This window comes from Heptranchias perlo, chromosome 1, assembly GCF_035084215.1.
Source record: "Heptranchias perlo isolate sHepPer1 chromosome 1, sHepPer1.hap1, whole genome shotgun sequence".
In the NCBI taxonomy this organism is placed as follows: domain Eukaryota; kingdom Metazoa; phylum Chordata; class Chondrichthyes; order Hexanchiformes; family Hexanchidae; genus Heptranchias; species Heptranchias perlo.
The window spans coordinates 15,451,000-15,478,682 of record NC_090325.1 but is presented as its reverse complement, the minus strand read 5'-3'; the positions used below and the strand labels follow the sequence as shown (position 1 = coordinate 15,478,682).

Genomic DNA, 27,683 nt, shown 5'->3' with positions numbered 1-27,683 from the left:
TAACGAGGACTTGTCCTCTGCCCCGTAACTAACTATCAGAAGCAAGGAAACCATAGGCCTCCATCCAATATTGGTGCTCCAATGGGTTGGCAGCACACTGAAAGGAGAGTGGCGCATGTAGGGCACTGTTTGAGCACCATGATAGCACAAAGGAATATGTGATCTTCCGGGGGTAATTTTAACCTAACCCGCCCGTCGGGAAACTGACTGGATCGGGTGCAATGCTTTTTTTTTTACACCCTGCTCGGTTGGGGAGAGTAACATTGGGCAGGGTATAAAAACCAGTGTTTACCCAGGTTAAAATTACTCCCTAATATGTCTGGTATTTCCCCCTCCTTTCTCCTCTTCTCTCCCCCTCCCCACCCAACAAGCTGGTTGGATGTGAGCTGGTTGCTTTTTAAAGGGGCATCACCTTTGTGAAAAATGTTTGCCATAACTCGTGCGCTTGTCACAAACTGTATGTTGAAATGTATGATTGCACAAAATGCCACCGTGAGGAAAAACTGCTGCACAATTCTTTATCACTATTTGTGAAGACAGTGCCTCTTTAATTAAAACAGGTTCTGATTACAATTGGATGTTCGTCACTCGTTCCCCCGCACCCACCTTCAACTGGTAGTTATGAAGCAATAATATAAATTCAGAATTCCTGCGCCAAATGATCAAAAGTCGGAATTTTATTTTCTCTTATGGAAAAGCTGCTTGACGTACTCGGCAGTTGGTTCCGCCATCATTCGCATTTTCTGATTCTTCAGCGCGGCCTCTCTCATCTGGTAGTACATGAATTCGTTCTCCTTGAACATTCGCAGTTCCATTTCTGTCTGGCACCGCATGGCCTGTGAGACAAACGCAATTCATTTCATAATTGCTGCTTTGATAGATAGTGAGAGCCCGGCAAAAAGCTACAAGAATACAACGACAACTTGCATTTATCTAGCGCCTTTTAATGTTGTAAAACATCCCAAGGCGCTTCAGAGGAGCGTTGCCAAACAAAATTTGACCCCGAGCCAGGTACATGTAGCAGGTCTTCTATAGCCACTGCAGCTGGTCAGTTGGCTTCACAGGCACCTACCAATGATATTTCATCAACTAAGGGAGCAGATGACAGCAAGGCATGTACACAAGCATAGAGAGGTTCATGAAACACAAGGGCTAAGTGAACCAGGAAGACAACAACAACTTGCATTCATAGAGTGCGAAACGTCCCAAGGTGCTTCACTGGAGCGTCATCGACACCAAGCCAAAGAAGGAGACATTAGGACAGGTGACTCAATCTTTAGTCGAAGAGGTAGGTTTTAAGGAGTGCCTTAAAGGATAAGCGAGAGGCGGAGAGCTTTAGGGAGGGACTTTCAGTGCTTAGGGCCTTTTCAGCTGAAGGTAAGGCTGCCAATGGTGGGGCAGAGGGATGCTCAGTGGCTAAAGGCAGCAGCTAGTGTTACATTAAGGTATACAGGGCAGACAGTCTTGGGTTTGATTTATCATCTGTGCCAGGTTAGCTGATCACAGCCAGGAAGAGTGTTCCAGTTGGCCTCAGTGCCTCGAACCTAGTGATTCCTGCTGGAAAGGGAGCATTTGTGGACGCCGCCTCCACCCACTTCTCCCAAACAGGCTTTCCTCATGTATGAGCTAAACAGTGAGTTTTGCTGGGCTTTTCAATCACTTGAGTGCATCACAGTTGATCCAGAATGTTGTCCTCATCACACAGATGCACCTTCCGGCAAGGGCTTATGGGCAGGTCATGACTCTGCTCTTTGTTTTTACTCTCCATACCCCAGCAATGCTGAGGACATCTGGAGTCACTCTGAGATCAGTAAACTCAGCACAGACCAGGGAAGGAACCTAGGGCCTGCACGACCTGTACAGCCCACTACCCCACATCAGCTGGAATACTAAACCATCAGGTGGACAGTGCTCCTCTTGTGAATTTTTCAACTGCAACCATCTTTGATGTAGCATTTAGTTAAGGACATTTTGGTGGCAATTGTTGTCTCGCTACGGCCCAATTTTGGGCGGGAGTGAGATGGAAGAGGAACGAAGAGCCAGCGTGAATCAGTTCTGCCGGATTCTTGCTCGTTTACGGTCAAGCTCGATATTTGAGTTGGGCCTGGGATGGACATCTGGCACTGAAAGCGGGTTGGAGCTTCGTTGCCATATTACAAAGGGAACGGGGAAAGGGCCCTGCACCATTTTCGGCCCCATGGGTGTACTGGGTGCTGAGTCTCCTGCAAATCAGTGACACCTGCCAGGAGGACAAGGCCTCGGGCAGACCTGCATGGGGGAGGACATTTAAAAGGCCCACATACTTTCAAGGTTAAGTGAATTAGGCCTTTTGAAAGCCCTTCTTATAGTTGTTTTGTTGGCACCAGGGGGTTTGCCATCAGGAATTCTTCGGGATGATGTGTTCAGAGGAGGGATGTCCTCTCCGCCCGCACCCCACCGTCTGCAGAGAGAGGTCGAAAACCTCACCTTGGTGGGCCTTGTTGGTGGTGGCTCCTCTGGCCAATCATGGCGGCACCAGCTGACCCCTCAGTGACATCACAATGGAATGTGAATGCCTTTCTAACCTTATGCTGGAATCATCGAATCATAGAATGGTATAGCACAGGAGGAGGCCATTCAGCCCATCGTGCCTGTGCCGGATCTTTGAAAGAACTATCCAATAAGTCCCACTCCCCTGCTTTTTTCCCCATAGCCCTGCAAATTTTTTCCCTTCCTGGATTTATCCAATTCCCTTTTGAAAGTTAGTATTGAATCTGCTCCCACCATCCTTTCAGGCAGTGCATTCCAGATCAGAACAGTTCTGTGTTTTAAAAAAAAAAGTTTCCTCATGTTGCCTCTGGTTCTTTTGCCGATCACCTTAAATCTGTGCCCTCTGGTTACCAACTCTTCTGCCACTGGAAACAGTTTCTCCTTTTTACTCTATCAAAACTGTTGTTCCTCAGAAGTTTCCCAATCACATCATGTTATGCTTTACATGTTATTGCATGAAAGAAGTCTTGCCAGGGTGATCAAGAGATAGCGTTATCTGTTTGGCCGCATATGCCAAGGCTCCACCAACTAATGCTGCAGGGCCTAGCAAACCGACTTGGGAATGACTGCGGTAACCTGCCTTCTCGGAGTCTGAATCAGCAGAGGGGAAGATGCCAAACTCTGCTGCAGAGGCACCAGTGGCAACCATGCAGCACCAAGCTTGCACCCGTGCAGGGACAGTAATGGCCAACTGCGGCCTGAAACTGGGCTGCACCTTCTGGCAGGCACGCTGCAGAGCTGACCTATGGGATAGTGCTGTGGAGTGGCACAGAGGGAAAACCGTCCTGGTAAACATGTGGTGCAGCGCCAACTCGACTTCAGCATCCATTGAAGAGTTGGCCAACTGCGGGGCTGCATCGTCACTTGTGTACAAACGCAGGCCTGCACCTGCACGTCCCCTTCCCTTCATCCTGGCCTGCCACTACTTAATCCCTTGCCCCTTCAGCCTTGGCACAGGTTTCTGATGGATTGAGATGCTTTTTAATACTCTCCAGAAACTTTCTAAATTTTTGCCCTCCACCTTGTTACACTTCCCTTTAATTGTCTCCATGCCTTTAAATTTGACGTGCACGCTATATTCGTCTCCTACCAGTGCTTGTTATCCCTAGAATCAGTGTGATTTGCACTGAAATTGTGAATCATTTTGCAAATAAGGTTAGACATGAACATTGCGTGCTATTAGCACTTGAGATTGAGGTGGGTCTTAAAGCAGGGCTATCTATGGGAGAACTGACCAAAAGATGAAAATCACCCTCTCCCCTTGTTTAATGTAATTGGCAAGGTGCCAGATACAGGAGGACATTCTGATGTAGCAACAATGAAGGTATAAAAGGTGGAAATCACGCCTTTGTTTGACTTCATGCAGACAATTGTTCCAAATGGCAAAGTCCTATTTATAATGGGTTGTGGGAGTTAATTATTAAATCACAGTGAGACTGATATCATTGCTTTGATCTGCTGATACAGAGCCATAAAAAACTTGTGAGGAATACTCTTAATATTGAGTTTGCCACATGCTTCTGGTTAAATTCCATTATTAATAATAATGAGCAAGAACATTGAAGTTATTAACCATACACTGTGGTTAAAAGATGTACAGACATCTTCTCAACTATATGTACTTGAAGCACATCTTAAATTAATACTGCGATTTTTCTTTGGTTTCAACATACATTCCATTCATGCCAGAAAGAATTTGTATTTATATAGCACCTTATCACATTTCTCAAAAATGGCCCAAAGCACTTCAGCTACTATGAGCTACTTGGAAATGCAGTCAAGTGTTATGTAGGTAAACAGAGCAGCCTTCTTGTGCTCAGCCATCTGATCATTAACCTGTTTTGTGGTGTTGTTGAAGGAAAAGCTTTGGTCAAGGCACCAGGAGAACTCCCTGCTCTTCTTCAAATTGCACCATAGAATCTTTAATGTGCACCTGAACTACAGATCAGAGCCTTGGTTTAACACCTCGGCTAAAGGACATGAAGTATGAATGGAGCTAGTATGGAACTCATGGAGAGTATGAATGGAGCAAGCATGGAACTCATGGAAAGTATGAATGGAGCAAGCATGGAACTCATGGAAAGTATGAATGGAGCAAGCATGGAACTCATGGAAAGTATGAATGGAGCAAGCATGGAACTCATGGAAAGTATGAATGGAGCAAGCATGGAACTCATGGAAAGTATGAATGGAGCAAGCATGGAACTCATGGAAAGTATGAATGGAGCAAGCATGGAACTCATGGAGAGTATGAATGGAGCAAGCATAGAACTCATGGAGAGTATGAATGGAGCAAATATGGAACTCATGGAGAGTATGAATGGAGCAAGCATGGAACTCATGGAAAGTATGAATGGAGCAAGCATGGAACTCATGGAGAGTATGAATGGAGCCAGTATGGAACTCATGGAGAGTATGAATGGAGCCAGTATGGAACTCATGGAGAGTATGAATGGAGCCAGTATGGAACTCATGGAGAGTATGAATGGAGCAAGCGTGGAGCTCATGGAGAGTATGAATGGAGCCAGTATGGAACTCATGGAGAGTATGAATGGAGCCAGTATGGAACTCATGGAGAGTATGAATGGAGCCAGTATGGAACTCATGGAGAGTATGAATGGAGCAAGCGTGGAGCTCATGGAGAGTATGAATGGAGCAAGCATGGAACTCATGGAGAGTATGAATGGAGCAAGCGTGGAACTCATGGAGTGTATGAATGGAGCAAGCATAGAACTCATGGAGAGTATGAATGGAGCAAGCATGGAACTCATGGAGAGTATGAATGGAGCAAGCGTGGAACTCATGGAGTGTATGAATGGAGCAAGCATGGAACTCATGGAGAGTATGAATGGAGCAAGCATGGAACTCATGGAGAGTATGAATGGAGCAAGCATGGAACTCATGGAGAGTATGAATGGAGCAAGCATGGAACTCATGGAGAGTATGAATGGAGCAAGCATGGAACTCATGGAGAGTATGAATGGAGCAAGCATGGAACTCATGGAGAGTATGAATGGAGCAAGCATGGAACTCATGGAGAGTATGAATGGAGCAAGCATGGAACTCATGGAGAGTATGAATGGAGCAAGCGTGGAACTCATGGAGTGTATGAATGGAGCCAGTATGGAACTCATGGAGAGTATGAATGGAGCAAATATGACTCTTGTGCCCTTCTGTGTGCTACTGGCACCCTAAGGCTGTAAAAGCTCATTTACCATTTAACAAGATTTCCTTCTCTCTGTTACTCAGCTGCTGAATAACACTGTGCTCTTGCAAAAATCCGGCACAGACAGAATGGTCTGAAAAGCCTCCTTCTGTGCTGTAAGCTTCTAAGATTTTAACACTGCTAACTGGCACTATAAGCAGCTGAGCAGCACTCTGCTCAAAGTGATGCTGTTGGTTTGACAGCTGCCCCTGCAGAGTATCTTAAGATTACCACCCCCTTTTCCGGAATTGGTATCTTCTGATCTGGACTTCCAGCACAAACTGATCAGTGTAATCGATGGAAAATGCACAGATTTAATTATAAATAGGACTTGGCTCACAGAATCTGATCACTACATCCGAATGACCAGCAGTTGACTTAATACAAGCAGATTCCACTGGATCGGTGATGGACCAGATGCAGATTAGATAGGTTCGCTCAGGCTCAAGCAGAACCCCGAGCTTTTGTACCGCCTGATTCAAGTGGCGAGGACTGGTGGTTTCCCAGTCTCAATCCGGAGTGTCTCGGGCCCTGGGAAACAGGAATGTGGTGTACACCAGATTCCAACATTGTCACGCCATAAACCAATAGTGTCTTGAGCTCCAATAACAATACCACATTTAGGACTAACCTCAAGATCCTTGGTGATTGGGTGGGTGGGTCCGTGTGTCACCAGGAGAATCCTATTCGCTTGGCAAATCATCGCATGACCTGGTTCTATGAGCCCAGCATGCCAGTGTGTCACACCTGCCCGCATCAGAGACATACCCAGCTGGGCATTGTGGTGATGGTAGAGTTTCCTATTAACAGTTAAAATGCTTTATTAAAAAAAACATTGTTACACGATACTAACTTAATCTAGACCCATTAGTCGTGTACAATGGCCCAGGATTGTTATCCTAAGCCTGTAATAGTTGTACTTAACCAACAATTGACAGCACAGTTGCTGCACTGAATCAGAAAGCTATTGAAAGAGGAAAAGTTTGATAAGGGTTGAGAACCAGAGGACACAGATTTAAGGTGATTGGCAAAAGAACCAAAGGCGACGTGAGGAAAAACTTTTTTACACAGCGAGTGGTTCTGATCTGGAATCTGCTGCCTGAAAGGGTGGTGGAGGCAGATTCAATCGTGGCTTTCAAAAAGGAATTGGATAAATATTTGAAGAGAAAAAATTTGCAGGGCTAAGAGGAAAGAGCGAGGTGAATGGGACTAACTGGATTGCTCTTACAAAGAGCCGGCACAGGCTCGATGGGCCGAATGGGCTTCCTTTTGTGCTGTAACGATTGTATGATTCTAAGTAAATGCACCATGTGGTAGTGAGTTAAACTGACCACGGAGACCCCAGGTTCGCTCCTTGCTTTGCGCTGAGTTAACTGATCTCAGGAAGGCAGCGATCAGAGCACTACTTTGTATCGCATGATTCACCCAACAATCAAGCCTTCCTCTTTTCAGTTGTTTTCTGATTCAGTGCATCAGGGAGCCCATAAGCAATGGTTTGCTCCCAGTATTGCTGCTCATGAATTAACTTCGATACCACTGGGCTAAGGAGGGAGGTAAAGAAGATCAGCTTGAGTTCTCAGCCCTGAATGTTACTCAGTGATTCTTGCTGGGAAATGCGAGTGTGCCTAACATTGGGTGAGGTCAGGATCGGGCTAGGCCTTGATGCTAAACATGGGCAAATAGCCTACCAGAGGGCAGTCAGCATCTGTGAAACTGGTACTCCAGCAACTCAGTGGACCCATGAGAGGAAAGAAATAAAGAAAGAACTTGCATTTATATAGCACCTTTCATGACCTCAGGACTTCCCAAAACACTTTACAACCAATGAAGTATACTTCATTGTAGGGATGTTACCACTTTGCTGGCATGGACGTTCTGATCTATAAAAAGTCTTTAGTGTATGTAATGCAGTTTGTAATATATAATTGTTGGCACTTACTGATATCTCTCCACCACCTTCCTGGCACATTCTGTTGTAATGTAGGGAACACGGCAGCCAATTTGCAAACAGCAAGATCCCACTAACAGCAATGTGATAATAACCAGATAATCTGTTTTAGTGATGTTGGTGGAGGAATCAATATTGGCCAGGACACTGGGGAGAACTCCCCCTGCACTTCTTCGAAATAACACCATGGAATCTTTTACATCCACCTGAGAGGGCAGACGAGGCCTTGGTTTAACATTTCATCTGAAAGGCGGCATCTCCGACAGGGCAGTACTGCACCGGGAGTGTCAGCCTGGATTATGTGCTCAAGTCTTTGGAGCGGGACTTGAACCCACAACCTTCTGACTCAAAGGCGTAAATGCTACCGTCTGAGTCACGGCTGACACCGAAAACGGGGAGAAATTGCGAAGGGGAGGGGAACGGTAAGAGTGCAGCCCAACGTTGCCACTTTGCTGGCATGGACGTTCTGATCTATAAAAAGTCTTTAGTGTATGTAATGCAGTTTGTAATATATAATTGTTGGCACTTACTGATATCCCTCCACCATCTTCCTGGCATATTCTGCTGCCTCTTCAAAATACTGCAGGTAGGACTGCACTTCGGAGGCAAGGCTGAGAAACTTTAGCATGTAAATATTTGTATCAGCCAGAACAGGCTCCTGCTTTTTCAAGCATTCCCGACACCGCTTCACGACCTAAACATGTACCAAAAGCAGACAGAAACGCACAGATAGAAACAGAGGCAGAGAGAAAAATGCAACAACGGAGAGAAAGAAAGATATCAGTTAATATTACTGGGGGAGGGAGGGTGAACAGCCAGAGGTTGTGGTCCATATCAGTGCCAATGACATAGGTAGAAAGAGGAATGAGGTCCTGCAGGCAGATTTTAGGGAGCTAGGACAGAGATTGATAAGCAGGACCTCAAAGGCAGTAATTTCCGGATTACTCCCGATGCCACGTGCTGGTGAGTATAGAAATAGGAGGAGAGAGCAGGTGAATGTGTGGCTGGAGAGATGGTGCAGGAGTGAGAGCTTTAGATTCCTGGGACATTGGGACTGGTTCTGGGGGAGGTGGGACCTGTACAAACCGGACGGGTTGCACCTCAACAGGGCCGGGACCAATATCGTCACAGGGAGGTTCGCTAGTGCTGCTGGGGAGGGTTTAAACTAGCTTGGCAGGGGGATGGGAACCTGAGCGTAGGTTCGGAATGGAGAAAAACAGAGCTGGTGGTGAATAGTACTAATTACTGGTAATTATTAAGTGAGTTTAGAAGACAGAGGAAACAAAGGTTAGAAAATAGACAACAAAGGAGTGTGGCAGTGCTTAATGGTATATACCTCAATGCAAGGAGTATAGTGAATAAGGCAGATGAGCTGAGGGCACAGATAGACACGTGGAAGTACGATATCAGAGCTATTACTGAAACATGGCTTAAACAGGGGCAGGAATGGCAGCTCAACGTTCCTGGTTACAGGATTTTCTGACGAGCTAGAGGGGAATAAAAAAGGAGGGGGATTGGTAATATTGGTTAAAGAAACAATTACAGCTGTGAGGAGGGATGATATGTTAGAAGGATCATCAAATGAGACCTTATGGGTTGAGCTCAAGAACAAAAAAGAGGCAATCACACTGCTGGGAGTGTACTATAGACCCCCAAACAGTCAGAGGGAGATAGAAGAGCAAATATGTAGGCAAATTTCTGAGAAGTGCAAAAACAATAGGGCAGTAATAGTAGGGGATTACAACTACCCTAATATTAACTGGGATACAAACAGTGTAAAAGGTATAGAGGGCACAGAATTCTCAAAATGCATTCAGAACTTTTTTTAGCCAGTATGTAGCAAGCCTAACAAGAGAGGGGGCAGTTCTGGACTTAGTTTTAGGGAATGAAGTTGGGCTGGTGGAAGGGGATATCAGTGAGAGAGCAATTTTGTGGTAGTGATTATAATTCAATTAGATTTAGCATAGTTATGGAAAAGGACAAAGACAGAACAGGAGTTAAAGTTCTAAATTGGGGAAAAGCCAATTTTACTAAGCTGAGAAGTGATTTAGCAAAAGTGGACTGGAAACAGCTACTTGAAGGTAAATCAGTGTCAGAGCAGTGGGAGGCATTCAAGGAGGAGATAGTGAGGGTTCAGAGTAAATATGTTCCCACAAAGGAAAAGGGTGGGACTCCCAAATCTAGAGCCCCCTAGATGTCAAGGAGCAGACAGGGTAAGATAAGGCAAAAAAGGAAAGCTTATGTCAGACACTGAGAACTCAATACTACGAAAGCCTAGAGTATAGAAAGTGTAGGAGTGAAATTAAAAAGGGAATTAGGAAAGCAAAGGGAGGGCATGAAAAAATACTGGCAAGTAAAATCAAGGAAAACCCAAAGATGTTTTATAAATACATAAAGATCAAGAGGATAACTAAGGAAAGTGTAGGACCTATTAGAGACCAAAAAGGTAACCTATGTGTGGAGGTGGAAGACGTGGTTATGATTCTTAATGAATACTTTGTGTCTGTCTTCACAAAAGAGGGGGACGATGCAGAGATTGTAGTTAAGGAGGAGGAGTGTGAAATATTGGATGAGATCAACATGATGAGAGAGGAAGTATTAAGAGTATAAACATCTTTGAAAGTAGATAAATTGCCAGGCCCGAATGAAATGTACCCCAGGCTGTAAAGTGAAGCAAGGGAGGAAATAGCGGAGGCTCTGACCATCATTTTTCAATCCTCCCTGGCTATAGGCGTGGTGCTGGAGGATTGGAGGACTGCTAATGTTGTACCGTTGTTCAAAAAGGGAGAAAGAGATCGACCGAATAATTACAGGCCAGTCAGACCAACCTCAGTGTTGAGCAAATTATTGGAAAAAATTCTAAGGGACAGTATTAGTCGTCATTTAGGAAGGCACAGATTAATCAAGGACAGTCAGCATGAATTTGTTATGGGAAAGTCGTGTCTGACTAACTTGATTGAATTTTTTGAGGAGGTAACAAGGAGGGTCGATGAGGGTAGTGCATTTGATGTAGTCTACATAGATTTCAGCAAGGCTTTTGACAAGGTCCCACATGGCAGACTGGTCAAAAAAGTAAAAGCCCATGGGATCCAAGGGAATGTGGCAAATTGGTCCCAAAATTGGCTCAGTGGCAGGAAGCAAAGGGTAATGGTCGACGGGTGTTTTTGTGACTGGAAGGCTGTTTCCAGTGGGGTTCCGCAGGGCTCAGTGCAGAGTCCATTGCTTTTTGTGGTATATATCAATGATTTAGACTTAAATGTAGGAGGTATGATTAAGAAGTTTGCAGATGATATAAAAGCTGAAGTCTGCAGGAAGATATCAATGGACTGGTCAGGTGGGCAGAAAAGTGGCAAATGGAATTTAATCCGGAGAAGTGTGAGGTAATGCATTTGGGGAGGGCAAACAAGGCAAGGGAATATACAATAAATAGTAGGATACTGAGAGGTGTAGAGGAACAGAGGGACCTTGGAATGCATGACCACAGATCCCTGAAGGTAGCAGGACAGATAGATAAGGCGGTTAAGAAGGTATACAGGATACTTTCCTTTATTAGCCGAGGCATAGAATATAAGAGCAGGGAGGTTATGCTAGAACTTTATAAAACACTAGTTAGGCCACAGCTAAAGTACTGTGTACAGTTCTGGTCACCATATTATAGGAAAGATGTGATTGCACTAGAGAGGGTACAGAGGAGATTTACGAGGATGTTGCCAGGGCTGGAGAATTTTAGCTATTAGGAAAGATTGGATAGGCTGGGGCTGTTTTCTTTGAAACAGAGGTGGCTGAGGGGAGATCTAACTGAGGTATATAAAATTATGACGGGACTAGATAGAGTGGATAGGGAGGACCGATTTCCCTTAGCAAAGGGGTCAAAAACCAGTGGGCATAGATTTAAAGTAATTGATGGAAGGATTAGAGGGGAGTTGAGGAGAAATTATTTCACCCAGAGGATGGTGGGGGTCTGGAACTCACTGCCTGAAAGGGTGGTAGAGGCAGAAACCCTCAACTCATTTAAAAAGTACTTAGATATGCACTTGAAGTGCTGTAACCTACAGGGCTACAGATCAAGTGCTGGAAAGTGGGATTAGGCTGGATGGCTCCTTTTTGGCCGGCATGGACACGATGGGCTGAATGGCCTCCTTCTGTGCTGTAAATTTCTATGATTCTATGATTATCTATTCACTAAGGTGCGTTATTTCATCTCAAATTCAATGGTCCAGGTGCTTACCTATCCATTTAATTTAACACTATCATTAGCTCTGGGAGTGAACCTTGGATTATTGGTTAGTATTTCCACCTCTTGAGTCAGTAGGCGTAGGGTTCAAGCCCTGCTCCAGATAGTTCTAGTGAATAGAGACTGGAGCTCCACCCCTAAATTCTGGGTCGATGTTGAACAGGGTCCTAGCATCCATTGGTTGCGGGTGCCCCCTCCTCCCTCCTCCCTCCTCCCTTCCCTCTCCCCTTCCCCCCCTCCCTCCTTCCCCCCCTCCCCCTCCCTCCTTCCCCCTCCCTCCTTCCCCCCCCCTCCTTCCCCCCCTCTCCCCTCCTCCTTCCCCCCTCTCCCCTCCTCCTTCCCCCCTCTCCCCTCCTCCTTCCCCCCTCTCCCCTCCTCCCTCTCCCCCCCCTCTCTCCCCTCCCCCCTCTCCCCCCCCTCTCTCCCCTCCCCCCTCTCGATGAGTTATGAGATCCCTCAAACCCTTCTGCTGCATATAGCTAACTACCCAATCAGCTGGTAGAATCTGCTTCTGCGAAGCTACCAGTGTGAAAACTGGTAGCGTCAATGTGTTCACAAATCAGGATATGCTCCCTCCTCTCACCCCCCCACAAAATAAAAGGAGCTTTGCTTATATTACACTAAGGTTATTCTGTCTTTTTTCTTGGTTGGTTCTCCATAAACAAGAAAAGATAACAGCGAATGGTAATTAGCCCTTCCTGTGTCCTTTATATATTCACCCCTTCCTGTGTCCTTTATATATTCACCCCTTCCTGTGTCCTTTATATATTCACCCCTTCCTGTGTCCTTCATATATTCACCCCTTCCTGTGTCCTTTATATATTCACCCCTTCCTGTGTCCTTTATATATTCACCCCTTCCTGTGTCCTTCATATATTCACCCCTTCCTGTGTCCTTCATATATTCACCCCTTCCTGTGTCCTTTATATATTCACCCCTTCCTGTGTCCTTCATATATTCACCCCTTCCTGTGTCCTTTATATATTCACCCCTTCCTGTGTCCTTTATATATTCACCCCTTCCTGTGTCCTTTATATATTCACCCCTTCCTGTGTCCTTTATATATTCACCCCTTCCTGTGTCCTTTATATATTCACCCCTTCCTGTGTCCTTCATATTCACCCCTTCCTGCGTCCTTCATATATTCACCCCTTCCTGTGTCCCAGATATTTATATCTCTATTAGTCAATCTGCTGTGGTGTTTCACACAGGGAGTAAAGATCGAGGGAGGTGGGGGATTTCTGCAGGGGTTCTCCCGCTTGTCCACTGTTCACGCCATTTCTTTTACTGTTTCTGCAGCTATTTTGCCAAATTTATGGCAGAAGACCGGGAGAACCACTGTGGAAATTGAACCCCCCCCCCCCCGCCCCCGAGCGTAGTTTTCAGCTGGAGGCGGGCACAATTGGAGCAGACATATTTATATAATACTTTGATCTTATGTTATTATTCATAGTTAGGTCGGAAAACTTACAGCAATTTGGGATACATCGTTAGTTGGAACATAGGAGTTGGGAGACCCAAATCAGAAGCACCATGGCGCCACCACTCGAAGGAGGGTGTAATTACAGCCTGACCAGTTTATACAGGCAGTTTCAATCATAAAGGTGAATGTTGGAATTTATAATAGGGGAAATTTGACACAAAAGTTTGGAAAAACATGACAACAGGAAATAAGGTTTAGTAGATAGGAAGTGCATGTAGATGTATAATTCTCAATATTTTATTAATATATTTTTACAATAATTTCCTCTCAGAATGTTACCAGTTTTTCATTGTATTGATTAATATTTTAAAAACTCTTAACATTGCCCTATTTTTGCCTCCCCACCTTTCTTTTACAAAGAGCTGAGACTCTTTATGTTGCAGAATTTAATAGCCAATTTGTTCTGTAGTGGTGAGAGGAGACATAGGGAAGGATTAGGTCTCCATGTAGATCTTTCCCTCCCTTTGGGGTGGACTGACTCATCACCATGACACACACTGGGAAAGAAAGACAGCGGAAGAACTAACAGCAGGATAGTTAAAGAGATAAAAGGTAAGCAAACGTCTAACGATCTATCTGTACCAAATCCCCCAACGTACAGATATTCTATAGATATTTTATACTCCACAACTTACAATAATGATTCAAATGAATCTAAAATATGCTTGGATGGATAAAATCTGTTGATAATATTGAAGAGATTTCCCCATCAGGATTCTGTCAGTACTAACCCAACCAATGTTGGTGAATATATGGTGAAGAGCTAAAACAGTAAAGGAAATAAAATCACACACAATCCTAATAAAGTATCCAAATGTCAAGTTTCTTTACGATAGCTTAGCTGGATTTCAGTAAATGCATGGCTTTACTTACATTTACCCAAAGTCCCTCAGATCGATCTTGATCAATTTTCTCCAATGCCAACTTTGAAAACTCAATAACCTCATTCACTGTTTCTTCTGATGGCTGTAATGTGACAAATATGTTAGTTATTAGTTAATATTGCACACTTTTAAAGTGTTGTTTCAACACAATTACTATCCTTTTGTTTCAGATAGGGCTCTTTTGCTGGCACCGTAGGTAGTCCCACCAGCATTGATCTGAATTGTAATCTGGCAGCGCTGATTGGTGCCCATTATAGAGCCCATCCAACTTTCGTTAAAATCTGCAAGATTAATATCATGGATTTGTGAGTGTTGAATGAGCTGGGTTTGGGAGTGTTGAATGAGCTGGGTTTGGGGGTGTTGAATGAGCTGGGTTTGGGGTGTTGAATGAGCTGGGTTTGGGGTGTTGAATGAGCTGGGTTTGGGGTGTTGAATGAGCTGGGTTTGGGAGTGTTGAATGAGCGGGGTTTGGGAGTGTTGAATGAGCTGGGTTTGGGGTGTTGAATGAGCTGGGTTTGGGAGTGTTGAATGAGCGGGGTTTGGGAGTGTTGAATGAGCTGGGTTTGGGAGTGTTGAATGAGCTGGGTTTGGGAGTGTTGAATGAGCTGGGTTTGGGAGTGTTGAATGAGCTGGGTTTGGGAGTGTTGAATGAGCTGGGTTTGGGAGTGTTGAATGAGCTGGGTTTGGGGTGTTGAATGAGCTGGGTTTGGGAGTGTTGAATGAGCTGGGTTTGGGAGTGTTGAATGAGCTGTGTTTGGGAGTGTTGAATCAGCTGGGTTTGGGGTGTTGAATGAGTTGGGTTTGGGAGTGTTGAATGAGCTGGGTTTGGGAGTGTTGAATGAGCTGGGTTTGGGAGTGTTGAATGAGCTGGGTTTGGGGTGTTGAATGAGTTGGGTTTGGGAGTGTTGATTGAGCTGGGTTTGGGGTGTTGAATGAGCTGGGTTTGGGGTGTTGAATGAGCTGGGTTTGGGGTGTTGAGTGAGCTGGGTTTAGGAGTGTTGAATGAGTTGGGTTTGGGGTGTTGAATGAGCTGGGTTTGGGAGTGTTGAATGAGCTGGGTTTGGGAGTGTTGAATGAGCTGGGTTTGGGAGTGTTGAATGAGCTGGGTTTGGGGTGTTGAATGAGCTGGGTTTGGGAGTGTTGAATGAGCTGGGTTTGGGAGTGTTGAATGAGCTGGGTTTGGGAGTGTTGAATGAGCTGGGTTTGGGAGTGTTGAATGAGCAGGGTTTGGGAGTGTTGAATGAGTTGGGTTTGGGAGTGTTGAATGAGCTGTGTTTGGGAGTGTTGAATGAGCTGTGTTTGGGAGTGTTGAATGAGCTGGGTTTGGGTGTGTTGAATGAGCTGGGTTTGGGGTGTTGAATGAGTTGGGTTTGGGAGTGTTGATTGAGCTGGGTTTGGGGTGTTGAATGAGCTGGGTTTGGGGTGTTGAATGAGCTGGGTTTGGGGTGTTGAATGAGCTGGGTTTAGGAGTGTTGAATGAGCTGGGTTTGGGAGTGTTGAATGAGCTGGGTTTGGGGTGTTGAATGAGCTGGGTTTGGGAGTGTTGAATCAGCTGGGTTTGGGAGTGTTGATTGAGCTGGGTTTGGGGTGTTGAATGAGCTGGGTTTGGGAGTGTTGATTGAGCTGGGTTTGGGGTGTTGAATGAGCTGGGTTTGGGACTGTTGAATGAGCTGGGTTTGGGAGTGTTGAATGAACTGGGTTTGGGAGTGTTGAATGAACTGGGTTTGGGAGTGTTGAATGAGCTGGGTTTGGGAGTGTTGATTGAGCTGGGTTTGGGAGTGTTGAATGAACTGGGTTTGGGAGTGTTGAATGAACTGGGTTTGGGGTGTTGAATGAGCTGGGTTTGGGAGTGTTGAATGAACTGGGTTTGGGAGTGTTGAATGAGCTGGTTTTGGGGTGTTGAATGAGCTGGGTTTGGGAGTGTTGATTGAGCTGGGTTTGGGAGTGTTGAATGAGCTGGGTTTGGGGTGTTGAATGAGCTGGGTTTGGGGTGTTGAATGTGCTGGGTTTGGGGTGTTGAATGAGCTGGGTTTGGGAGTGTTGAATGAGCTGGGTTTGGGAGTGTTGAATCAGCTGGGTTTGGGAGTGTTGAATGAGCTGGGTTTGGGAGTGTTGAATGAGCTGGGTTTGGGAGTGTTGAATGAGCTGGGTTTGGGAGTGTTGAATGAGCTGGGTTTGGGAGTGTTGAATGAGCTGGGTTTGGGAGTGTTGAATGAGCTGGGTTTGGGAGTGTTGAATGAGCTGGGTTTGGGAGTGTTGAATGAGCTGGGTTTGGGAGTGTTGAATGAGCTGGGTTTGGGAGTGTTGAATGAGCTGGGTTTGGGAGTGTTGAATGAGCTGGGTTTGGGGTGTTGATTGAGCTGGGTTTGGGAGTGTTGAATGAGCTGGGTTTGGGAGTGTTGAATGAGCTGGGTTTGGGAGTGTTGAATGAGCTGGGTTTGGGGTGTTGAATGAGCTGGGTTTGGGAGTGTTGAATGAGTTGGGTTTGGGAGTGTTGAATGAGCTGGGTTTGGGGTGTTGAATGAGCTGGGTTTGGGAGTGTTGAATGAGCTGGGTTTGGGAGTGTTGAATGAGTTGGGTTTGGGGTGTTGAATGAGCTGGGTTTGGGAGTGTTGAATGAGCTGGGTTTGGGAGTGTTGAATGAGCTGGGTTTGGGAGTGTTGAATGAGCTGGGTTTGGGAGTGTTGAATGAGCTGGGTTTGGAAGTGTTGAATGAGTTGGGTTTGGGGTGTTGAATGAGCTGGGTTTGGGAGTGTTGAATGAGCTGAGTTTGGGAGTGTTGAATGAGCTGGGTTTGGGAGTGTTGAATGAGCTGGGTTTGGGAGTGTTGAATGAGCTGGGTTTGGGAGTGTTGAATGAGCTGGGTTTGGGGTGTTGAATGAGCTGGGTTTGGGAGTGTTGAATGAGCTGGGTTTGGGAGTGTTGAATGAGCTGGGTTTGGGAGTGTTGAATGAGCTGTGTTTGGGAGTGTTGAATGAGCTGGATTTGGGAGTGTTGAATGAGCTGGGTTTGGGGTGTTGAATGAGTTGGGTTTGGGAGTGTTGAATGAGCTGGGTTTGGGGTGTTGAATGAGCTGGGTTTGGGAGTGTTGAATGAGCTGGGTTTGGGGTGTTGAATGAGCTGGGTTTGGGAGTGTTGAATGAGTTGGGTTTGGGAGTGTTGAATGAGCTGGGTTTGGGAGTGTTGAATGAGCTGTGTTTGGGAGTGTTGAATGAGCTGGGTTTGGGAGTGTTGAATGAGCTGGGTTTTGGAGTGTTGACTGAGCTGGGTTTGGGGTGTTGAATGAGCTGGGTTTGGGAGTGTTGAATGAGCTGGGTTTGGGAGTGTTGAATGAGCTGGGTTTGGGGTGTTGAATGAGTTGGGTTTGGGAGTGTTGATTGAGCTGGGTTTGGGGTGTTGAATGAGCTGGGTTTGGGGTGTTGAATTAGCTGGGTTTGGGGTGTTGAATGAGTTGGGTTTGGGGTGTTGAATGAGCTGGGTTTGGGAGTGTTGAATGAGCTGGGTTTGGGAGTGTTGAATGAGCTGGGTTTGGGAGTGTTGAATGAGTTGGGTTTGGGGTGTTGAATGAGCTGGGTTTGGGAGTGTTGAATGAGCTGGGTTTGGGAGTGTTGAATGAACTGGGTTTGGGAGTGTTGAATGAGCTGGGTTTGGGAGTGTTGATTGAGCTGGGTTTGGGAGTGTTGAATTAACTGGGTTTGGGGTGTTGAATGAGCTGGGTTTGGGAGTGTTGAATGAACTCGGTTTGGGAGTGTTGAATGAACTGGGTTTGGGAGTGTTGAATGAACTGGGTTTGGGGTGTTGAATGAACTGGGTTTGGGAGTGTTGAATGAACTGGGTTTGGGAGTGTTGAATGAACTGGGTTGGGGAGTGTTGAATGAACTGGGTTTGTGAGTGTTGAATGAGCTGGGTTTTGGAGTGCTGAATGAGCTGGGTTTTGGAGTGTTGAATGAGCTGGGTTTTGGAGTGTTGAATGAGCTGGATTTGGGGTGTTGAATGAGCTGGTTTTGGGGTGTTGAATGAGCTGGGTTTGGGAGTGTTGATTGAGCTGGGTTTGGGAGTGTTGATTGAGCTGGGTTTGGGAGTGTTGAATGAGCTGGGTTTGGGAGTGTTGATTGAGCTGGGTTTGGGAGTGTTGATTGAGCTGGATTTGGGAGTGTTGAATGTGCTGAGTTTGGGAGTGTTGACTGAGCTGGGTTTGGGAGTGTTGATTGAGCTGGATTTGGAAGTGTTGAATGAGCTGAGTTTGGGAGTGTTGATTGAGCTGGATTTGGGAGTGTTGAATGAGCTGGGTTTGGGGTGTTGAATGAGCTGAGTTTGGGGTGTTGAATGAGTTGGGTTTGGGAGTGTTGATTGAGCTGGATTTGGGGTGTTGAATGAGCTGGGTTTGGGGTGTTGAATGAGCTGGGTTTGGGAGTGTTGACTGAGCTGGGTTTGGGAGTGTTGATTGAGCTGGATTTGGAAGTGTTGAATGAGCTGAGTTTGGGAGTGTTGATTGAGCTGGATTTGGGAGTGTTGAATGAGCTGGATTTGGGAGTGTTGAATGAGCTGGATTTGGGAGTGTTGATTGAGCTGGATTTGGGAGTGTTGAATGAGCTGGGTTTGGGAGTGTTGATTGAGCTGGATTTGGGAGTGTTGAATGAGTTGGTTTTGGGAGTGTTGATTGAGCTGGATTTGGAAGTGTTGAATGAGCTGAGTTTGGGAGTGTTGATTGAGCTGGATTTGGGAGTGTTGAATGAGCTGAGTTTGGGAGTGTTGATTGAGCTGGATTTGGGAGTGTTGAATGAGCTGGGTTTGGGGTGTTGAATGAGCTGAGTTTGGGGTGTTGAATGAGTTGGGCTTGGGAGTGTTGATTGAGCTGGATTTGGGGTGTTGAATGAGCTGGGTTTGGGAGTGTTGAATGAGTTGGGTTTGGGGTGTTGAATGAGCTGGGTTTGGGAGTGTTGAATGAACTCGGTTTGGGAGTGTTGAATGAGCTGGGTTTGGGAGTGTTGAATGAGCTGGGTTTGGGGTGTTGAATGAGCTGGGTTTGGGGTGTTGAATGAGCTGGGTTTGGGAGTGTTGAATGAACTGGGTTTGGGAGTGTTGAATGAGCTGGGTTTGGGGTGTTGAATGAGCTGGGTTTGGGGTGTTGAATGAGCTGGGTTTGGGAGTGTTGAATGCGCTGGTTTTGGGAGTGTTGAATGAGCTGGTTTTGGGAGTGTTGAATGAGCTGGGTTTGGGAGTGTTGAATGAGCTGGGTTTGGGGTGTTGAATGAGCTGAGTTTGGGGTGTTGATTGAGCTGGGTTTGGGAGTGTTGAATGAGCTGGGTTTGGGAGTGTTGAATGCGCTGGTTTTGGGAGTGTTGAATGAGCTGGTTTTGGGAGTGTTGAATGAGCTGGGTTTGGGGTGTTGAATGAGCTGGGTTTGGGGTGTTGAATGAGTTGGGTTTGGGAGTGTTGAATGAGCTGGGTTTGGGAGTGTTGAATGAGCTGGGTTTAGGATTGTTGAATGAGCTGAGTTTGGGGTGTTGAATGAGTTGGGTTTGGGAGTGTTGCTTGGTTTGGGAGTGTTGAATGCGCTGGTTTTGGGAGTGTTGAATGAGCTGGTTTTGGGAGTCTTGAATGTGCTGGGTTTGGGAGTCTTGAATGTGCTGGGTACCATAAAAGCATTACCAAAATTATTTTTTAATTCATTCTTGGGATGAGGGCTTCTCTGGCAAGGCCGGCATTTACTTCCCATCCCTAATTGCTCTGACAAGATGGTGGTGGGCCTTCATCTTGAACCACTACAGTTCTTGATATTCTTTGTAGCGGTTTGATGATACTGAGTGACTTTCTAGGCCACTTCAGAGGGCAGTTAAGAGTCAGCCACGTTGGTGTGGGACCTGTGTCACATATAGCACAATGGGTAAGGACGGCAGGTTACAATCCCTAAAGGGCATTAGTGAACCGGTTGGGTTTTTAAAACAATCCGACAGCTTCGTGTCACTTATACTGATATCAGCTTTTTATCTCCAGATTTCTTTTCTAAACTGGATTACCCACGGACCTCCACTGTGCCACTGGGAAGACCCTCTCATTAGGGCCATGAACGGAGGTTCCACAGAGGCTTCTAACTTACCTTTTTACCATCTTCCTCTTTCACGGCCTGCATCAGGTCATCTTTGATTCCCTTTGTGCAGTGCTCACAGGTACAGTCAAAGTAATACTGCTGTTTGAGCAGCTTACGCCTGTCCACACTTAGGTTGAGGAAGTCCACGTACGATACCGTCAGCTCCTCTCCTGCCTTGATTAGCTGGATTGCCCGAAGTTCAATTCTGTTGACAACGAAATAATTTACTGCAATGTTGTACTTAGTAGAGACCTCACAGCCCTGGCACTTTTCACTATTGCCTACCTGTTCCAACAGAATACCGTTCAACGTGTTAGCGCAATATTAGAGTATGGACATTTGTATGGAATTACTGTGCCTGATATTCTAACAGAGGTGTGAACCCATTCATTTTAACTTCTGTCAAGACAGCGAGCGCAGCAATTTCATACGAAGGGGTTAAAACATCGGCACACCCATACTGCACAGCGCAATTTGTAGCCTCTTGTATTCTGGAAATTTCAAACGTCTTTGCCTAAAGGCTTTATTCAAAAGGCTCTTAAGCCACTTTCTACTTGAAAGTGTTTGGTTTACTTAGAAGTAGTTTAGTTTGCATGGGGAAGGTCATGCATTTTTATATATTTTACATGTGATACCATGACGCTACAAAGCTCAGTTCACTTTGAAGCGAGGCAAAGCCATGCTCTATAAAATACATTCAGTAACCTCTACAGAAAGGATCACTGTATTGATGCCACTGCTAGCAGTCGATGCCAATAGGTGCACTCAAAATTCAATCTGATGTGTGTTAAGAGATCATATGTGCACTCCCAGTATAATTAAATACAGGCATCCATTGGGTCAAGGGAGACAGGCATTTTGGAAAATCAACTGGAAAGCTAGTCACAAAATACATGATGATTATGGAAGGAATTAAACATTGGTTAATGAAAGAAAGACTTGCATTTATATAGCGCCTTTCACAGCCTCAGGACATCCCAAAGCACTTTACAGACAATGAAGTAATTTTGAAGTGCTGTAATTTAGGAAATGCAGCAGCCAATTTGCACACAGCAAGATCCCACAAACAGCAATGAAATAAATGACCAGATCATCCATTTTAGGTGTTGGTTGAGGGATAAACATTGGCCAGGTCACCAGGACAACTCCCTTGAAAATAGTGCAATGGGATTTTTTACACCTACCTGAAAGGGCAGTCAGGAACCTCAGTTTATTGTCTCATCCGAAAGACAGCACCTCTAGAGAGTGCAGCATTCTCTCAGTACTACACTGCAGTGTCAGCTTAGATTTTGTGCTCAAGTCTCTGGAGTGGGACTTGAACCCATAACTTTCTAACTCAGTAGGTACAAGTGCTACCAACTGAGCTGCAGCTAACACTGGACTGAATCTACAATGCTTGGCCTTGTTTCTTGATTTGCTTAGCTTTAATTTTTTTTTAAATTAAAGGTTCTGTTATAAGCAATTAGAAAAACAAATCCCTGAGGATTGTGTAATGCAGTAGGTTAGTCCTTTTACCTCTAGGATTTAGCTTTGAATCTAGCCCAAACTAATGGGATGAAAGTGTTCTTTCTCTGTTGGTTGTAAGCATCCCATGTGAAATGAGTTTGGCCCGGGTCAACCTAGTTCCTTAAAGACACGAGTCCAGAGCACAAAACCTCACACAAACCAGCACCTAACTTAGTAAAGTTTATTCAGTGATGTCACAGGGGTGGCTGGTGAGGGGAATAAAAATGGTTAAACTAGTTTAACTATTTCACTGCCTGAAAGCGTGGTGGAAGCAGATTCTATAGTAATTTTCAAAAGGGAATTGGATAAACACTTGAAGGAGAAAAAATTACAGGTCTATGGAGAAAGAGCAGGGGGACTAGGACTAATTGGATAGCTCTTTCAAAGAACCGGGACAGGCATGATGGGCCGAGTGACTTCTTTCTGTGCTGTACTAAAGGAAGTGGCTCTGGAAATAATGGATGCATTGGTGGTCATCTTCCAAAATTCTATAGACTCTGGAACAGTTCCTACAGATTGGAGGGTGGCAAATGTAACCCCACAATTTAAAAAAGGAGGGAGAGAGAAAACAGGGAATTACAGACCAGTTAGAACATCAGTAGTGGGGAAAATGCTAGAGTCTATTATATAGGATGTGATAATAGAACACTTGGAAGGCATTAACGGAATTGGACAAAGTCAGCATGGGTTTATGAAAGGGAAATCATGCTTAACAAATCTACTGGAGTTTTTTGAGGAGGTAACTCGTAGAATAGATAGGGGAGAACCAGTGGATGTGGTGTATTTGGATTTTCAGAAGGCTTTTGATAAGGTACCACACAAGAGATTAGTGTGCAAAATTAAAGCACATGGGATTGGGGGGAATATACTGTCATGGACTGAGAATTGGTTGACAGACAGGAAACAGAGAATAGGAATAAACAGGTCTTTTTCCGGGTGGCAGGCAGTGACTAGTGGGGTACCACAGGGATCAATACTTGGGCCCTAGCTATTCACAATATATATCAATAATTTGGATGAGGGAACTGAATGTAACATTTCCAAGTTTGCAGACGACGCAAAGCTGGGATGGAATGTGAGCTGTGAGGAGGATGCAAAGAGGCTCCAATGTGATTTAGACAAGTTGGGTGAGTGGGCAAGAACATGGCAGATACAATATAACATGGATAAATGTGAGGTTATCCACTTTGATTGTAAAAACAGAAAGGCAGATTATTATCTGAATGGTGATAGATTGGGAAAAGGGGAGGTGCAATGAGACCTGGGTGTCCTTGTACACCAGTCGCTGAAAGCAAGCATTCAAGTGCAGCAAGCAGTTAGGAAGGCGAATGGTATGTTGGCGTTCATTGCAAGAGGATTTGAGTACAGGAGCAGGGATGTCTTACTGCAGTTATACAGGGCCTTGGTGAGACCACATCTGGAGTATTGTGTGCAGTTTTGGTCTCCTTATCTGAGGAAGGATGTCCTTGCCATGGAGGGAGTGCAACAAAGGTTTACCAGACTGATTCCTGGGATGGCAGGACTGTCGTATGAGGAGAGATTGGGTCGACTAGGCCTATGTTCACTAGAGTTTAGAAGAATGAGAGGTGATCTCATCGAAACATCTAAAATTCTAACAGGACTAGACAGACTAGATGCAGGGAGGATGTTCCCAATGGCTGGGGAGTCCAGAACCAGGGGTCACAGTCTCAGGATATGGGGCATGCCATTTAGAACCAAGATGAGGAGAGATTTCTTCACTCAGAGGGTGGTGAAACTGTGGAATTCTCTACCACAGAAGGCAGTGGAGGTCAATTCATTAGATGTATTCAAGAAGGAGATAGATATGTTTCTTAATGCTAAAGGGATCAAGGGATATGGGGAAAAAGCGGGAACAGGGTACTGAGTTAGACGATCAGCCATGATCATTTTGAATGGCGGAGCAGGCCCAAAGGGCCGAATGGCCTACTCTTGCTCCTACTTTCTATGATTCTATGATTCTAGTTCAGTCCTCTTCTGAGGTTCAATTTAAGGCGCACTGATGGGACAGAACAGACAGAGGTTTATTCTTCACTTGGGTGTACTTCACTTGACTGGGTGTATTTCATGTTGGTACTGGAAGCCCCAAAATGGGTAAGTGTTTCATATCTCAGATCTGAGAGGCCTCACCTTCGGGAACACAAAAAAAAATCTTCTAAAGCAGCAAAAGGGAGGAAAAGGACCATTGAATGTAGTATTCAGATTTTCAGGGTAATAGTGCTTCTTCCTGGACAATTGTCAATTTTAAAAGCTCGAGATTTCCATTCTGAGGTCCCCTATGTTGTTAAGCTTTTCCTTCCTTTTACCTTCTAAAAGTAAAACAGTTTGTTAATTAAAATGGTGTTAGAAAATGGTTAACAATGGCATTGTATTAAGTCACTCGGGCAATTTTCACGTGCAGGCTAGAAACTTGTGAACCAATGGAAAAGAAAGTTGAACTGGTTCCCTCCAAATATACACAAGCAGAGGACAAAACTGTTGAGGAGAGAGGATCGTAGGCTCGTTGGTTCACGCCAACAGCCTTGAATAAAGATTTACTTTGGGGGATACATTTGGTTTGCGTTGAGCTGATCGACCTAAAATGGGACTTCATTTCTATTTTTCACCTGATAAACCCTTTCAGTGAATCAGCTGGTCTGAACTGAACGCCAATGATCTTGTCTGTTTTCTTTTCCTCAGAAGCCTGAGACAGAACCCAAGTTTAATATCTCGTCTGAAGGCCGCCACCTCCCCCAATCAATGTGTTACTTCCACACAATGGAGTAAAGGCAGTCGAGATTATAAGCACAAGTTGCACTTTTGTACAGTGCCTTTAAAGAAATGAGAACTTGCGTTTATATCGCACCTTTCATGTACCATGCCATGTACCAAAGCATACATGATGCTGCCTGCATGCTGACACAAACAACCGATGCTGTAGTGACCAAATCGTGTGTGTGGTCCAGAACACATCATTACCCTGTTAACAAGTTGGGAAGTTTGTCAGCAGTGAAGATGGGTGAAAGGTGAGCCAATGTGGGTTTATTTTGCAACTGGGATGCAACGATTCTTGTTTTTTGTCATATAGTAATGGAAATTGCTACAGACAGGTCAGTTAGCATCTAATCGAGAAAGACAGGTTAATGTTTGGGGCGAAAACCTTAGCCCCATCGTTCTCTCTCAGGGGGTTTAAAAAACAAAGCACGAACACCGAAACTCTAAAGTAAAAACAAAAAAAAACGCTGAAAATGCACAGCAGGACGGTAAGCATCTGAAAGAGAAAGATAGGGCTTCAAAGCTGTTTAAATACTAATAAAACAATCATCGACCTCCTATGATAAAGAGTTCCAACAGATGTTTACAGCAAAGAGGTCATTTGGCCCATTGTGTCCGTGCCAGCTCTTTGCTAGAGCAATTCAAAGCTGCCCTCTCACACCATAGCCTTACACCTTTCTCTGCTTCAAATATTTTTCCAATTTTACCTTAAATAAAACGGTCTCAGCCTCAAACATTCCCCTGTTGCAAAAATATTCCCTGTTCCAACAATCACTGAACCAGAGGAAATAATCTTTCCCTATACACTCAATCAAAACCCTTTGTAATTTTTAAACCCTCTAATAAAGATCCTCTTAGCCTTCTTTGCTCTAGTGGAAATAGTCCCAGTGGTTAATGTTAACCTAGCCCACCTGATCGAATCCCCATTTTACACCCCACCTGATCTGACTTTAATAGAAAGTAAAATGGTGCAGGGTGTAAGATGGGCACCCAATCCAATCCCGTCAGTTTCTCTCCGGGCAGGTTAGGTTACAATTACCCCTCAGTATCCTAAAAAGTGTAGTTTCCCATCCCTGATGCCGTCCAAGCGAATCTGTGCTTTATACTCCCTAGGGCTTCAATGTATAATGGTTGCACACAAGACTGCACACAGTACTCAAACTGTGGTGTACAAATTTATAATTTGCTCCATGCCGCTATTTATAAAACCCAAAATGAAGCTGGCGTATTTGAACTCTTGACTTTTATCTGTTGTCCTCCTCTCGATCTGTTTGTTTCAGTCAGTCCTGGCTCCCGTCTCAAACATTAACCTCTTCTGCTTCAGATGCGGACTGCCCTGACATCCATTATCACCATCGTATGTTTTTATTTCAACATTTCGAGAAACGTGTTTTTTTTTTAAACTTTTGACCTCTACTGATTGACTTTTGCTCATTTTTGTAATTTTTTTTGGTTGTGTTTTCCAGCCTTTATTGGAAGGATTAAGCTCAGATGAAGAAGAAATCGTTACACCCCCTAGACAATGTGCGGAGTTAATGTCAAACAGGGAGAGGAGAAAAAAAAAACTGTCGTCAATAGCAACACAATAGCAACGCAACCCACCTCATCTGTGTGTGAAACATTGAATTAACCGCACCACGACTGGAAAACAAAATAAAAATCTACATTTCACAACCAAAAGAAAAAAAAAATCACACACAGTAAAAAATCAAAGCCCTGACTAATACAAACTATTAGAATGCATAGAACTGTGGATAATCCAATAGAGAAAGCAGATTTATCTCATCTTCTCTCCAATCTGCGCCATTGGGCCAACTAAAGAAAGGTTTATCTTGAATCCACCCAATTGTGGGTTGGCCTGTGTTTCTTTGCCGTCAGGCTTGGTGTCCAAGGATAGCAGTAAGGTGACCAACGCCAAAGAGAGTTCCTGTTTTCTCCCCACGTCACCTCATCCACCTCAGAGGAATGAGTGAACCCTGTTAGTATTTGAAACTCGGGCCTACTAGGCCCCAGTCCAGCACTCAATCCCAACTGAGCAAGTTTGCTTTTGTCTAGGTTTCTCAGTGATAAACTAAAGTAGCTGTTGCCTTCCAGGAGATGTCAAAGTTGACATTTTGAGAGCTGAATAACCTTCCATCCCCTTACAAGTTTTCAAAAATCTGCAAAAGAAGAATCATTTTTTCGGTAAATTTCTTCTGTTACCTCGAATCAGAGAAAGTGTTTTAAATTAGCAGGGCTTCACCGAAGTCTAACTGGGTAAGTACACCGAGTGGTGTGGTACTAAAACCCATTGGTCAGGAGAGCCCCAGTACCGATTACTGCTCGTTGCTGAGTTAGCTGATGTCAGCTGGGACAGCAGTATAGGAACTAGAATTGGGCCTCAGTAATCCCAGTAATTATCCAATGTCCCCTGCTGGAAAGTGCTGAGTGTCGACATCAAGGCAGAATGTAGACATGGATTGTGATGCCCCCTGTGGTTGAATAGCCAGTCACCACACATTGTCTGGGCTCACACATAAAGAATAATCACGTTGGAAAGATGCTGAAGGACTGTCAGTGACCTTGATAGTGTGAGTCAGTAACTTCACAAGAGGTTGGAAGAAAACTGAAGGGGAAAGGTTGAATTGCCCTTTTGAAAGAGGACAATTGATTGCAAGTTCGTGATTTTTTTTTTACTTGTAGAAGTTTACGGGGTACAATCTTCGAAGCCAGCAACAAAGCGTAGAACTTCCATTCCTATTTTGGGTGACAGTCCAGCATCCCAGGAGCAGAGGACCTGGAAATTAGTGTGAAACTCATCCTCGGTCGCATGGCAAACTCTAACGAATCGGGGGGGGGGCGTTGGGCACTTCTTCCGCCCACCCTCTGGCCGCACTGATCAGATTTATGGGATGTGTCTGGGACAACGGTCTCTAGGCTCCCCTGGGAATCCAGCAAGATACTGTTACAGTCAGCAGTATGTCCGTGAGTATATCCCATGAAACAGAATTCAAAAAGGATCGACTGCCCTTCGAGGAAGGGCCCATCGCCA

General features: G+C 45.0%; 1 protein-coding gene across 2 annotated transcripts in view; it reads right to left on the bottom strand.

Annotated features, from left to right (window-relative positions):
- Nucleotides 1–514: 514 nt before the first annotated feature.
- LOC137319472 (histone-lysine N-methyltransferase Smyd1-like) overlaps nucleotides 515–27,683 on the bottom strand; it is a 57,275-nt gene continuing 30,106 nt past the window's right edge. The window contains exons 5-10 of one of the 2 annotated variants that reach the window (XM_067981652.1): nucleotides 26,255–26,293; nucleotides 20,384–20,579; nucleotides 14,273–14,365; nucleotides 8,213–8,376; nucleotides 6,366–6,534; nucleotides 515–836 (exon numbers count right to left, since the gene is read on the bottom strand). In XM_067981652.1, coding sequence (XP_067837753.1) covers nucleotides 678–836; nucleotides 6,366–6,534; nucleotides 8,213–8,376; nucleotides 14,273–14,365; nucleotides 20,384–20,579; nucleotides 26,255–26,293 — 820 coding nt within the window. In that variant the 3' untranslated portion in view covers nucleotides 515–677. The remainder of the gene's footprint in view (nucleotides 837–6,365; nucleotides 6,535–8,212; nucleotides 8,377–14,272; nucleotides 14,366–20,383; nucleotides 20,580–26,254; nucleotides 26,294–27,683) is intronic. The other variant, XM_067981698.1, reaches the window with a different exon arrangement.